At 38.3% G+C, this 15,119-nt stretch overlaps 1 protein-coding gene across 2 annotated transcripts in view; it reads left to right on the top strand.

The window, feature by feature from the left end:
* Positions 1 to 15,119, top strand: part of SORCS2 (sortilin related VPS10 domain containing receptor 2) — an 863,802-nt gene that overhangs the window by 631,644 nt on the left and 217,039 nt on the right. For both annotated transcript variants that reach the window (XM_063457743.1, XM_063457741.1), the window contains exons 4-5: positions 984 to 1,142; positions 3,631 to 3,704. In XM_063457743.1, the coding sequence (XP_063313813.1) occupies positions 984 to 1,142; positions 3,631 to 3,704 (233 nt within the window). The remainder of the gene's footprint in view (positions 1 to 983; positions 1,143 to 3,630; positions 3,705 to 15,119) is intronic.

Genomic DNA, 15,119 nt, shown 5'->3' with positions numbered 1-15,119 from the left:
GTGACTTTTTAAAATGTATTTTGTAAAGTGGCCTAAATGTATATCATATAAGTTGGGGGTCAAAATGTTCGCTTACCAGTTGACCATTGAAGAGTAGAAACTCAGGTCAAGACTCCCACTGATAGTGAGGTTTTTCAATGATGTTTGAATGCAACAACATACTGAAAAAGTGACCTCTCAAGTGTGGCAATCAGAAGACTCGGGCACCAGTATCTAATGTTCTGTAGAGAAGGTAGAAATCAGCCCATTAGACAACAGTCCTCATCTATCCAGGGAGCATTTCAAATGCTGCAGGGAACGAACTGCATAACCGTCAGACATGCGGTCAGATTTGTAAGAGGGTGAGATCACAGAGGGTTCCTATTCTGTTAGGAAAAAACAGTTTTGTTTTCCCACCACTGTAATGTGTCTTTAAAGACTTGCAATCCACAGGTAGCTGCTCAAGATATCATGACTTGTCTATTTGTACCCACATATCAGAGATTGCTATATGCTGTCTGATGTATTTGGTGCTGGGGCAGGATGACTCCATGTTATGTTTACCTAATAATTCCCAGAGGTCACTTAGAAGAATATTTGCACTGGCAAGTAATTTGTAGGCGTGACTAGTAGTGTAGGATTTCATTCGTTGAACCCTGATATAGTCGTGCAGGTATATGTTTTTATCAGTAACCTAATAACATTTGTTTAATTGAAAAATAATCAGTAAACCCATAAATGTAGGAGGTGGAACTCAGAAGCTGTATGACTAAACTTGATGGGCTCTGGGGTGCATCGACTGCTGTAGGGTCATATTTATCAAAGATGTTTTTACATCAAATCTAGCACATTGCGTGATCATTATCAGAATGTTCATTCATTGTAAAAATGTCACAACTGAATGGTTCTATTTCCTACAAAGCCCACACAATGACATAAATAGCTTCCTATTGTTAATCAAGATCCTTGATCTAATGTCTCTCTCTTTTTTTTTGTGCTAACAGATAATTCTTGTCAGCTCATCGGTCTCTGAACAATGTCTCTTCACAAGCAATGATGAAGGGGCAACCTTTCAAAAACATCTCATTACATTCTCTGTGGAGATGCTCATTTTTCACCCCAAGGAAGAGGACAAGCTACTTGCATATTGTAAAGATGCCAAGGTATTGTCAATATCTAAAAGTTTAGTTATTGTGGTATCACTAAATGTTATGGTTTATTGCAAGCAAGATCGAATATGTAGATAGATAGATAGATAGATAGATAGATAGATAGATAGATAGATAGATAGAATGACAGATAGATAGATAGATAGATAGATAGACAGATAGATAGACAGATAGATAGACAGATAGATAGATAGATAGATAGATAGATGGATGGATGGATGGATGGATGGATGGGTGGGTGGGTGGGTGGGTGGATGGGTGGGTGGATGGGTGGGTGGATAGGTGGGTGGATAGGTGGGTGGGTGGATGGATGGATGGATGGATAGGTGGATGGATGGATGGATGGATAGGTAGGTAGGTAGGTAGATAGATAGGTAGGTAGGTAGGTAGGTAGGTAGGTAGGTAGGTAGGTAGATGGATGGATGGATAGATGGATGGATAGATGGATAGATGGATAGATGGATAGATGGATAGATGGATAGATGGATAGATGGATAGATGGATGGATAGATGGATAGATGGATGGATGGATGGATGGATAGATGGATGGATGGATAGATGGATAGATGGATGGATGGATGGATGGATGGGTGGATGGATGGATGGATGGATGGATAGATGGATGGATGGATGGATGGGTGGATGGATGGGTGGGTGGATAGGTGGGTGGGTGGGTGGATGGATGGATGGATGGATGGATAGATAGGTAGGTAGGTAGATAGATAGGTAGGTAGGTAGATAGATAGATAGATAGATAGATAGATAGATAGATAGATAGATAGATAGATAGATAGATAGATAGATAGATAAGGCATTGCATTTATCACTGTGGGCTCTTTTGCAGAAAACAGAAAAACAAATACCACACAACCATTTCATAGACAATAGACAAGGGTTGTCCTTTAACCCCTTAAGGACACATGACATGTGTGACATGTCATGTTTCCCTTTTATTCCAGAAGTTTGGTCCTTAAGGGGTTAATAGTATTTAAAGGGTTAGTTTAAGTACCATAGGTACTCTCCGTTACTGTCAAGTGCATAGAGCTTAGATCACTCTAAGCCCTCTCTCATTTCTGTTGAGTTTTTTTGTTTATGGCAACAGTGATTTGTAAAAAATGCTGCTGCTATAAGACATCCCTCGAGGCTTCCAAGTTACCAGTATCAATTTGTCCCTATTGTGCATGAAGAGTGTAGAACATAATCTGAAAGGTTCTAAAACACAGCTAAGTTTACTAAACTGTACTTGGTATGGCTGTTATCCATTTACTGAGCAGTTCCAATCATACTATGTAATGACTGGACCTGCTCTTTTGGGATAAACTATTGGACTATGGGAAATGATCAGTCTCCATCGCCCAGAACGAGACTCTCCTGATTGGAGCACCTCATTCTGCTATGCTAGGGGGCTGCCTAAAACTACAGACAAACCCAATAAGCAGTAAGCTGAGGGACAGTTTAAAATGAGTAACTTCATATGTTTTACTTTTTTATATATATAATTGCCAATATCTTTCATTCATTAGCTATATAATGGAATAATAAAATATGTTCGGTAGACAATACCTTAATGTTAGAGATTCCTCAAATTTAAAAAACCTACAGTAAGATACTATAAAACAAATAGCTGAATATATTCCTTTTCATTTCCAAAATCTTATGCAAATCCCTTATGTCACATTTCGAAGTAAGAAGAACCTGAATCATTTTTATTTTTTTTTCTAATTAGTGCTAAATTGTTTTAGGCAAAAGTAATAAAAATAAGTTGTTTAACTTTTTCCCATTTATTATGTTGTTATTCACACTAAATGATGGATTACATATATAGTATCATAAGAAAACACATTAATCCTCAAAACGATGGTATATAATGCTTACAGGTAAAGACAATATACTATACATTTCTATTTATTAGGGGTTAACCAAGAAAAACACATACACAATGCAATAATGTTAGAATTGTAATTTAAAAGTATAACTTAATCCAGTAGCTGTCAAAAGCAAAATGGACATGTTAATCACATAATAAACGTACTTTATTTAATATCACTGTTATATTATCTGTGTTGCAATGTATCTGTTTTAAGTTGCAACAGCAATCACTAAACACTTATGTCTGCCACTTTAGATTATGTTGATATTGTTCTACTAATGGTATTGAATAACAATTTGTATCAACATGACCCCATTGAGATATTTGTATTTCTAATGGCTATGAAAGATTATGGCCCAGAATTAATCAAAACAGCTGGTTAATGCATACTTCACTGACAAAAAATAAGCAAAATTCTATAAAACCGTAACCACTTAAAAATATTACACTTGTTAATGTAATGTTTACAAAGAACTTGCTTTGTCCTCAAATATAAGTGGGTTGTTAAAATGACTCCAAGCGCTAGAAGCTGTCTACAAGATAGTATTTATTAGACGTTATGGGGCCATATATCTTGCAATCTCAATAACAAGCAATATTTTTTCCTTCAAGCTGTACGTTTCAGTCAACCTTGGTAAGAAATGGGATCTCTTGCAAGAACATGTAACTAAAGATCATATATTCTGGTAAGTTTCCAATTTATTCTGGTTTAAGTGAAAAGTGTCACAAACTTTAATTTAATATAGTAGTTATGGGATATACCAATCTCAACCATTTATCAAGCTCATTCTGCTCATACCTGGATCCCGCTACATTAGCAAAGACATGTAATTGCTTTTTAAAGGATTTAACTTAAGGAGTCATTTTCATTTACTTAACGTCTTCTAAATTCATCTACTTATAAAATGTAGTTCTTCAGGGTAGTAGCCAGTTCTTAGATTTCAAGATAGCATATAAAAGTTTAGGACAGGATGATAAAAGGAAAATAAATATACAGAGTGTGAAATGCGTTAGCTTATGTTTTAGTGCTGATTTGTTGTTCACCTTGAAATTTTTCTGCAAATTTTTCAAAAACTTTTTTTACCCCTAACTGGTCTTTTTCTGCATTGTTTGATATGTGTTAAGAATTCCATTTTACATATTTATTTCTTAATCCTATCCGGCTTTTAATATATTAGTATAGGAATATGTTTATATAAATCTCCAATGCTCATGTCCATCTATCTCGTAAGCAGGGAAAGACCTACAAAATTCAAGATTTTAATCCAGTGGCTATACTTGTTTTCACACATCATGAATACTTAAGATCCGTTTTGGAGATGGCTTGTAGACCATTAACCATTACAAATAGTTTACAAATTGGAGTAATATTCCTGTTTAGTACATTTGGAATATATCTTCTACTTTGCTTGAGAAGACTAATCACCATTAGAGATGTCGCGAACTGTCCGCCGAACCGTTCGCGAACATTTCGCTGGCGAACAATAGCGTGTTCGTGGCGAAACAAACATACGCAATTTCCGGTCCGCCCCCTATACGTCATCATTGAGTGAACTTTGGCCCGGAACCTCACAGTCAGCAGACACATTCCAGCCAATCAGCAGCAGACCCTCCCTCCCAGGAAGTGTCTGCTGACTGTGAGGTTCCGGGCCATAGTTCACTCAATGATGACGTATAGGGGGCGGACTGGAAATTGCGTATGTTCGTTTCGCCGCGAACACGCTATTGTTCGCCGGCGAAATGTTCGCGAACGGTTCGGCGGACCGGAAATTGCGTATGTTCGTTTCGCCGCGAACACGCTATTGTTCGCCAGCGAAATGTTCGCGACCGGTTCGGCGGACAGTTCGCGACATCATTAATCACCATGTGTAATCCCAAAAATAACACAACGGAAAAGAACCAACTAGGAAAGTAACCACTTTCTCTTATCCCTTAAATCACTACAATTCAGCCAAACTACATGTGTATACCATAATAGTTTTCACTGAAAGACATCATTCTATGTAAATAGACACATAAAAAAATTATGGTAATGTACATCATTTAAGATGTTTTAACACAATTATGGCTATTGTAGATAAATAAATATTTTTTTTCTGCTACATATTACAAATGATATTTTTGTGCTAGATTCACATGGAGTATTGTACATTGTACTCCATCACTGTAAAATAGAGCACAATTGGAATGAATGGTTTCTCTCTCAGATGTAATAACATGAGACCCTACATCTCTTCTTACAGTGATTTCTCAAAGAACATTTGCTTGTTAGTGGTCGAGCAGAGAACCAATTGTGATTCCTTTTAGGATGGCACCCTGCAGTTTGTACTGAGCCATTTTGCTTCAAAGCAAACATTACAGTGTAGTTGATCCAATGTTTCCTTTCTCCTTCCTTTCACAGATATTTTAGCTGCATGTTTTCTATAGATTCAGTGGCAGAACTACTGCCAGTGCAGTTGCACCAGCGTCGCCACATAACGGGGGCCCATCGGGTGACTTTGGGCCACCCAATGGTTATTGCTAAACAGGGGCCAGGTGGGGCGCTGCTGCCCATTAACAGCACACATGGGGTCCCTGTATTATCCCATGCTGGGAGGAAATGAGAGCCAGCCCCATCAGACTCAGCAAACAGCAGGTCCACATAGAAGCCACTCTCCTGCACATAAAAGAAGGGTGGCTGAATATATTTAAAAAAAATATGACATATGTGTTTATCTATGTGTGTGTATGTGGCTTTGTATTTGTCAGTATATTTATATGTGTGTATCAGTATGTCAGTGTGTGTGTGTGTGTGTGTAATGTAATCATATGTATTTCAGTGTCTGTATATGTCATTGTGTGTATCTGTGTGTCTCAATGTGTATGCGTATCTGTGTAAATAAGTACGTGTATATGTGCATACATACCAGCAATTAAATGTCAACCTTATATGCAAACACACCCTTGCAATCAAACACAAACATTGTATACAAAAACACCCCTGCAGTCAAACACCAAAATTATGCACAAACACATGCAAATAGACAAAATGTACAGCAATATGTGATACAGTACAATACAACACTTCTGTGGAGGATCCCATCAACCCACGCCTTTACCAATACCCAAAAACATACGCAATCAGTGGAGCTGTATATACCTTCCTCTGTCTCAATGATGTCACACGGAAGTAAACAATAGTGCAGATAAAGGCTTCCTTAGCAGTGGAGTGATCAAATAATGCATCCAAATTGCAGTCAGTTGGTGATGGTACATAAAAATGCACTCTTACATACACACACACATACACCATATGAATACATGCTTACATTCAAATGCACAAACACTGCTCACAAATACAACTCTGCAAGGATGGGCAAATGATAGACCTCCATCTGGCACAGCATTGTGGGAGTTTTATGACAGATGGGGATCTACTTTTGATCACCCTTGTGCTACAGTGGTCCCTCAAAAATTTCTTGCACCAGGGGCCGACTTTCAAGGGGTCCATCGGGTGGCCAATGCTGTTAGGGCCATCCGATGGAGATGGATTTTCAGAGGGGCCCAGACAGCGCTGGGCACTTTAACAGTGCAACCGGCCCCCTGTGATGACATCACTGCTGGGAGGAAGTGACTGCCCCGGTCACTCCTCCTAGCATACACAGAGCCCGCGCGGGAAGAAGGACAGGGAGTCAGAGTTGGAACTCCCACTCCCAACAGCCTGAGCCACCACTGGACCCCAGGGAATGTCACCCTCCTGCACCTAAACGGTAGGAAACAGGAGGGTGATTAAAATATTTTTTTTTATATGTGTGTGTGTTTGTTTGTATGTATGTGTGTCAAGCTTGACAAAGACTTTTTGGGGTCGAAACGTTGCTGTTGTGGTTCTCAATAAAGTGCCTGTCTTGAACCAAGGAGTGCCTGGACCCCTATTATTTTGACTAATGTTTGGAAATCTGGTGTTTGATTCCAGCTCAGCAAGCACCCTGGCTCAGATTTGTGGGAGTGAGTGCAGTTCAACATATACTATTCAATGTCTGTATGTATGTGTCTGTGTGTGTGTGTCTGTCTATATGTGTGCCTGTCTGTTTGTATGTATGTATGTATGTATGTGGTTTTGTATGTATGTGTTGTGTGTGTGTGTGTCTGTATGTATGTATGCATGTGTGTGTGTGTGTGTGTGTATGTCTGTCTGTGTGTATGTATGTGTGTCTATGTGTATGGGTGTGTCTGTGTGTGTGTCTGTATGTATGTGCCTGTGTGTGTGTGTCTGTCTGTGTGTATATGTCTGTGTGTATGTGTCTGTGTTTATGCGTGTGTGTGTCTATCTGTATGTGTCTGTGTGTGTGTCTGTCTGTATGTGTCTGTGTGTGTGTCTGTATGTATATACAGGTGATACTCGAAAAATTAGAATATCGTGCAAAAGTTCATTTATTTTAGTAATGCAACGTAAAAGGGGAAACTAATATATGAGATAGACGAATTACATGCAAAGCAAGATAATTCAAGCCATGATTTGTCATAAGTGCGATGATTACGGCTTACAGCTAAAGGAAACCCCAAATCCACAATCTCAGTAAATTAGAATATTGTGAAAAGGTGCAATATTCTAGGTTCACAGTGTCCCACTCTAATCAGCTAAGTAAGCCATACCACCTGCAAAGGGTCTCTGAGCCTTTAAATGGTATCTCAGTCTGGTTCAGTAGGAATCATAATCATGGGGAAGACTGCTGACTTGACAGTTGGGGACTTTCACAAGGAGTCGACTGAGGCTGGAGTCAGTGCACCACACACAAATGGATCCCGGACATGGGCTTCAGATGTCGTATTCCTCTTGTCAAGCCTCTCCTGAACAACAAACAACGTCAGAAGCGTCTTACCTGGGCTAAAGAAAAACAGACCTGGTCTGTTGCTCAGTGGTCCAAAGTCCTCTTTTCTGATGAGAGCAACTTTTGCATCTTATTTGGAAACCAAGGGCCCAGAGTCTGGAGGAAGAATGGAGAGGCACGCACTGCAAGATGCTTGAAGTCCAGTGTGAAGTTTCCACAGTCTGTGTTGATTTGGGGAGTCATGTCATCTGCTGGTGTTGGTCCACTGTGCTTCATTAAGTCCAGGGTCAATGCAGCCATCTACCAGGAGATTTTGGAGCACTTCATGCTTCCTCCCGCAGACGAGCTTTATGGGGATGCCGACTTCATTTTCCAGCAGAACTTGGCACCTGCCCACACTGCCAAAAGCACCAAAGCCTGGTTCAATCACAGTGGGATTACTGTGCTTGATTGGCCAGCAAACTCGCCTGACCTGGCATTGCCAAGAGAAAGATGAGAGACATGAGACCGAACAATGCAGAAGAGCTGAAAGCCGCTATTGAAACATCCTGGTCTTCCATAACACCTCAGAAGTGCCACATGGTGATAGCTTCTATGCCATGCCGTATTGAGGCAGTAATTGCTGCAAAGGGGCCTAAACAAAGTACTGAGTCCATATGCATGCTTATACTTTTCAGAGGTCCGATATTGTTCTATGTACACTCCTTGTTTTATTGATTGCATGTAATATTCTAATTTACTGAGATTGTGGATTTGGGGTTTTCATGAGCTGTAAACCATAATCATCGCACTTATGACAAATCACGGCTTGAACTATCTTGCTTTGAATGTAATGCGTCTATCTCATATATTAGTTTCCCCTTTTACATTGCATTACTGAAATAAATAAACTTTTGAAAGATATTCTAATTTTTCGAGTATCACCTGTATGTGTCTTTGTATGTATGTGTGTCTTGTGTGTGTCTGTCTGTGTGTATGTATGTGTGTATGTGTCTGTATGTGTCTGTCTGTCTGTCTGTGTCTACGTGTGTGTCTCTATGTATGTATATGTATGTGTGTCTGCATGAATGTGTGTCTGTATGTCTGTGTGTGTCTGTCGGGGAGGGGTCACGGGGGGGGGGGGGGGCATGAATCAATTTGGCACCAGGGCCTCATGGATTGTGTGTACGCCACTGCTCACTACATTATTTCCATCACTGTATATCCTCTATTGACAAAGTGCCTCTTTGGGAACTCTAGTCTGTTGTGGACACCTCTGTGCTTGGACTACTGTATAAAGTGTATAAAGAGAATACCATTCAATTGCCTAGCCTTAGATATAATTAGCTTTTCTACGGATAAAAAGGGTAGAAGGGTGAAATATACATGTATAAGATTATATTGCCTTTGTCATATAGCACATTCCTCTTAATGGGGGTTCAGAATTTTGATAATTGTAATTGAATTGGCATCTGACTAATAAATGCTAATCTTACTTCTTGTTAAACGTTAATACTCATTTTATTTAAGAAATGCAAAATACTGAGTTGATGCTGAAGAAATAAATGTAAACACTTTACATCACATTTAGGATAATTTTTAATCTCCTTGCCTGTCTCCCATTAATGACTTGAAAGATTACAGTCTTGGTAAGTGGAGGCGTGTCTATGAGTTTTGATATTCATGAATAGTCCAAAAATAGCAGGGCTTATATGCACTGTTAGCTCCCTATTGAAATACATGGTTGCATTTTATATTTCAATGTGCTTTTCCTAGATAACAAGGAAAACAGTTGGTTGTTTGAATTTCCCTGTTGATATTCGAAAGCAATATAAGTTCTATAATAATGCCACCATAAAAAGCTCTCATTAGCAATTGACTGTGGCTTTTGTTAGGAAATATTGGTGATCTTCTTTAGAACCTCAGCATAACAGAGTGTGGCCTTTAGAAATATGATGATTAGTTTTATTTTAATAGATATTGTTTTCCTCCTTCGCAACCAACTGTTCATTGTGCTATTAATCATACCGCAAATCAAACAAAACGCAATGAATGTCAGTGTTAATAGTGTATCTTCTAGACTCGCCTTGCATTGTGATGCAAAATATGAATTGCGATTATACGTCTTGGCAATAATCAATAAATCCACATTTATTGTTTTCATGGAGGAAAATGCATTCATATTTTCTTTAGTGTATGGTGTAATGTGACAAATATCAGGCATTGCCTTAATATCTGTCCCATTCATTTAAATGATTACACCATAAATCGTGTTCTAATGCTTACAAAAAAATAACAGATACTTTCCATTTTGAAATGATGAACAATACGTTTTCTCTTAATTAGAGAGAAACAGATGGTAAGTTATAAAAGAACGATTTGCTACATGCAGCCTGGTAATCAATTATGTGCTGTGACAGGTCCTCTGATTCCTAAAATTATTAGTCTCATTTAAATGAATGGCTTGTATGTGTGATCATTAGCAAACTGTATAACGAGGTGGCCAAAAGGTATATCCACAACTGTTATAGAACAAAAACTCCCAAGGTGCTTTGGTAAACATAAGGCAAAGCACCATGGGAAGTTGGTCGTACAATGGATACATTGGCTGGAGGACTATTCTGCTTTATAATGTAAGATTATAAGTTATATAAAATATTACTTGTAATTTATGAGGAAATTTGCAGCGTAAGATTTTCAATTGTTTAATTCAATTTAAAATCCAAGTTAAAGATTCCGATGCCCACCCTCTAGATTGTAAGCTCACAAGCTGCGTTGTGTAACACATTGGAGGTGGTCTTCAGGCAGTGGTGTGAATTCACAGGAAGTGTTCTCTGCTTGTTTTTTTTTTTTTTATTGGTGTGTCTAATTATATGTTTATCTGTCTATAAACTCACCTGTGGTTTTTTTTTTGCTTGAATTGTAAATACTTTGTATAAGACAGCAAAAGTGCAAAGTAAAATGTCATAAACCCAAGTTGTCTTCTTTGTGTATTTTACAAGGAATATGCAACATAAGTAATAGTCATGTTTACGTTAAATACCCTATCATTGTGTATAATCATGTGCACAATGTTCTTAAAAAGGTCAATCAAGGTCAGGCATGTAGACTTCAATGCAGCCTTGGATTGTAAGTGAAGTGAGACAGGAACCAATGGCTAACTCAACTGTTAAAAGTTTCAGCCAAGTTTATCTGAATCTGGAAGATCTTTATAGGATTAAATATAAACATGTCAGGATATTAACTATAAGTCATGCTGTTGTTTTCAGTAGTTGAGTCCAGCAGAGTTATAGATTCATTTTACCAAATTCCCAAGTTGATATATATTGGGTTTTAACTGAGACACTCAATGCTTAGTGAACAGATTTCTCTTCTTTAAATTCTCTGAAGTGGTAAACATTTTTCTTTGACGTTTCAATAAACATGCATGTACGGGTTAGCGTTTCCATCCGCAAATATATTCATATTGTTGGGTAAATTGTGTATGCAATCTCCTACATTTACTAAAATGAAATGTTTATATATTAAACTCAAAATAGATTTTTAAAACAGGCCATTTAACATGCAGAATCCCCGTCTCAATAACCTTGTAGATATTTAAAATTAAAAACTGGTACTCACATAAGACATTCCTGCATTTGCTGCAAGTTCTATGGCGTACAGCATCTGAAGCGATTTTTCCCATAGGGAGGATGTGAATGCTATTCACTTAAGTGTATCTCATCTACAATGCTTTATGGCAATAGCAAAGGTTTCTGGTGGTTGATACTCAGCTGTCCAATGTGTACAACTCTTGAACAGGTGAAATAGATCTCCTAGAAACCTATCTTGTGAAATAACATACAGCTGTATTATTAGAGCAAAATTTGACACATTCTAAGTTGGAGGAAGAGGGCAAAAGAGATGGGTTTACACATAAAAACTCATTATTTAAAAATTAAAATTAATTAGATGAATTGAAATAAATATGTAGCAATATTAATTGTAAACTAACTTATTCATTGATATACACTTATCAACCACAACATTAAAAACACCTGTCTACTATTGTGCTGCCAAAACAGCTCTGATGTGTCAAGGCATGGATATCACAAGACCTCTGAATGTGTCCTGTGGCCAACGCATTAGCAGCAGATCCTTTAAGTTATGCAAATTGCGAGGTGGGGTGTCCATGGATCAGATTTGTTGTTCCAGCTCATCCCACAGATGATCAATCAGAGTGAGATCTTGGGAATTTAGAGGTCAAGTCAACACTTTTTGTTATTTTGAGCAATTAATCGATGCTTTTATGAGTACCTTTTGTGATATTGAATGGGTCAATTGTTTGTGCAGTATCCTGAGATATTATGGGCCTATTCCTCCAACCATTCCTGATTCCAGTTCACGAGCTGTCCATTGCACTACGTTAGGTAGGTACTAACTACAGCATACTGAGAACACCCCACAAGACTTGCTGTTATGGAGATGCCCTCACCTAGTCAACTAGCCATCCCTATTTGGCCCTTGTCAAAATCGCTCAGATCTTTTCGCTTGCCCATTTTTCCTGCTTCCAACACAGGTCCCACTGTAATGATATGATCAATACTATTCACTTCGCCTGTTGTGGGTTTTCATGTTGTGGCTGAGCAGTTTATCTATAGTGTCTGGAATATATTGAGAGTAAAAATAATTAACTAAACTGGATTATATTTTTTAACATTAGGTTCTAATTAATAAGGACACTATTTTACCTACTGAATACTCCTTTACTAATTCAGGACCACCTTCAGTTTTCCACTTCTCTAAGTAGAAATATCTCAAGCTACCTTTGGCTTTGACTCACATGACATATACCTTCTGTTTGATACACAGGTTGCTTGCAGAATAAATATCGGACAGATACTACTGTTCACAAAGTACAAGCACTTGGTTTTACAAAATAATCCCCTTCCTTTTAAAAAGAAATCAAAAGAGCTCTTAAACCTCTCTTAACCCCGGTATAAATCTTGTTGCCTCGCATAGAGAAGAATCGATATAACCCAGTGAATGCTTCATTCCCAGATCATGATCCTGCTGTCCTCAGTAACACATAGAATTGGTGAACAATTCATGGGACCGGAACGGAACTGTGCATTATACAATTCAAGCAGTATTGTGTAATAAATGTTTTTACTGACTAAAACATGTAGAACTGTCTTGCAATTCATTTTAAGAGAGATCTAATGTTTACACTTCCTTTATTTCAAATTCTGTTTTCTTATCTCCTTCACTATAAATATACTTCTAGAACCTGCATGTGATTAAAGATCAATTTACAGGTGATACAACAGGTGATACAAATGTCTAAAGCAAGTTAACATCTTATATAAAATAAAACTATTGTTTCATACAGTATGTATCACAGCCAGTGGAGGTGTGGCTAGGGCTACATAAACAGAATCAAAATAAAAACAAATGCCTAAATGGCAGAAAATTAAGCAGTGTGACTGCGGGGGCATAATATATATGCCCAAACTGCTTTATTAAACTAAAGTGGTTTTAGTGCCTATAGTATCTCTTTGAATAAAGAAAACAATTGCCAGCTTACTAGCAATATGTACATTTAAAAGTACAGAGGTACAAAGAAGGAGGGATTTAGAAGGAGTGAAATAGCAGACAGATATTACAGTCAATGTATCTGCTAATGAGGAAGAAGCAAGCGTAAGTGAAATAGAATTTTGTGTAAGTAGTTAGGGACAGATTATAGGTAGGACTCTGACTTCATTACTTGTAGTGTCAGGAACCTAAGGTTCCAAATTTGTATAGGACTTAATGGACAGTGTGTGAGAAAGATAGCCATAGAAGTATGACCAGTAAGTGAATGATAAGTATTCACTGTATATACAGTTGTAATCAAAATTATTCAACCCCCATTAAAAATCAGGTTTATGGTCAAAATGTACAGAATTTCAGCTGTTTGCAGTTAACAAATCAAAACAAAAGCAATTGAAATATCTCAACACAATGAATGCTTGTAGTGGTTTCCCCTATTTCAACTAAAAATGTAACTTATAATGAATTCTCCAGTCTCAAAATTATTTAACTTCCTAAATGGAATATCTCACAAAACCACAAATAGGGAAAACCAGGTGTTGTCTCAAGCACACCTCATGCAACTTATCAAGGGCTTCATTAGTTACATCGGGGTGCTTGAGCTAGAACACTTGAAATAGCTGAACTGACTAGGGGTTTGTTGAGTGTCGTGTTTGACTGCATGTTAGAAATATGGCTAAGTCAAAAGAATATTCCACAAAGTTAAGAGAAGAGATCATCACCCTTTATAAACAAGGAACAGGATACAAAAAGATAGCAAAAGCACTAGATGTTCAAAGAGACACCGTTGGAAGCTGTGAAGAAAAAAAACTTTTCCTTCGAGACTTCGAAGGGCCATTTGTGATTTTTATGCTTTATTAGTTCGGTAGATTAAACTACCGAACACCGACCACCCCCCTGGCTCATTATCTACAAAGGAAACTGTAGATTGAGCACTCTCTCTGGGTGGCCGCCATTCGTATAGCCGAACGCCACGTGGAAGAGAAAACAACGGCCATCTTGATTGCATGAAAGGAGGCAGCGGGACTTGGTCGTTGAGTGTCTGGGACTAAAGTCGGACACTCGACTTCCCGAACACCGGTAAAAACATACGAACGGTGGTTTCCTTTCCACAAACTGCTAGGAAAACGCAGTTCGGTAGTTTTAGTCCCACAAACAAGGGGAACAATCGTTTCTATGAGCCAGGGGGCTTTGTTCGTGCTTTCATTTGTTTATTTTACTTTATCAAAATAGACCAAACTGTTTTGTGCAGGAGCCTCGTGTGCGGTCGGTAAAATGGGACTTCCATACAATTCAAAAACCCCATGAACTGACCTGGGTGATTTTTTAATAGGTTGGTCACCCAGATCAGGGCCATCAGGGGATATGTCATTTATGGGGATACCATGTGTTTTAGGGTACTTTCTAATTTTTATGGAAAATGTGTTTTTTTCTGCCTGGAGATAATTGGGCTATCCTTTAACTTACCTAATTATCTCACATGCAGAGAGGAGGGGATTGTATGTTTGCAGTGGGAGTGTTTTGCTGTGTCAATGTAATATTATTGGATGTAACTTTTGTGTCCTAGTGCCCCACAAGGTCCAGGTAGGAGGTCCCCTTGCATGGGGACTTGCATAAAAGCCAATGTGGCATCAATAAACCATTATTCTTGTTGTACCCTTCATGAAGTCTAGGCTCATGTTTGGGTAACTATCTACTGGCTGGGGAGAAACTACTTGGAAGCTGCATTCATCTGGAACTATT

The sequence above is a fragment of the Pelobates fuscus genome, chromosome 6 (assembly GCF_036172605.1).
Source record: "Pelobates fuscus isolate aPelFus1 chromosome 6, aPelFus1.pri, whole genome shotgun sequence".
NCBI classification, from domain to species: domain Eukaryota; kingdom Metazoa; phylum Chordata; class Amphibia; order Anura; family Pelobatidae; genus Pelobates; species Pelobates fuscus.
The sequence above is the reverse complement of the archived record's forward strand: the minus strand, read 5'-3'. Positions and strand labels throughout refer to the sequence as shown.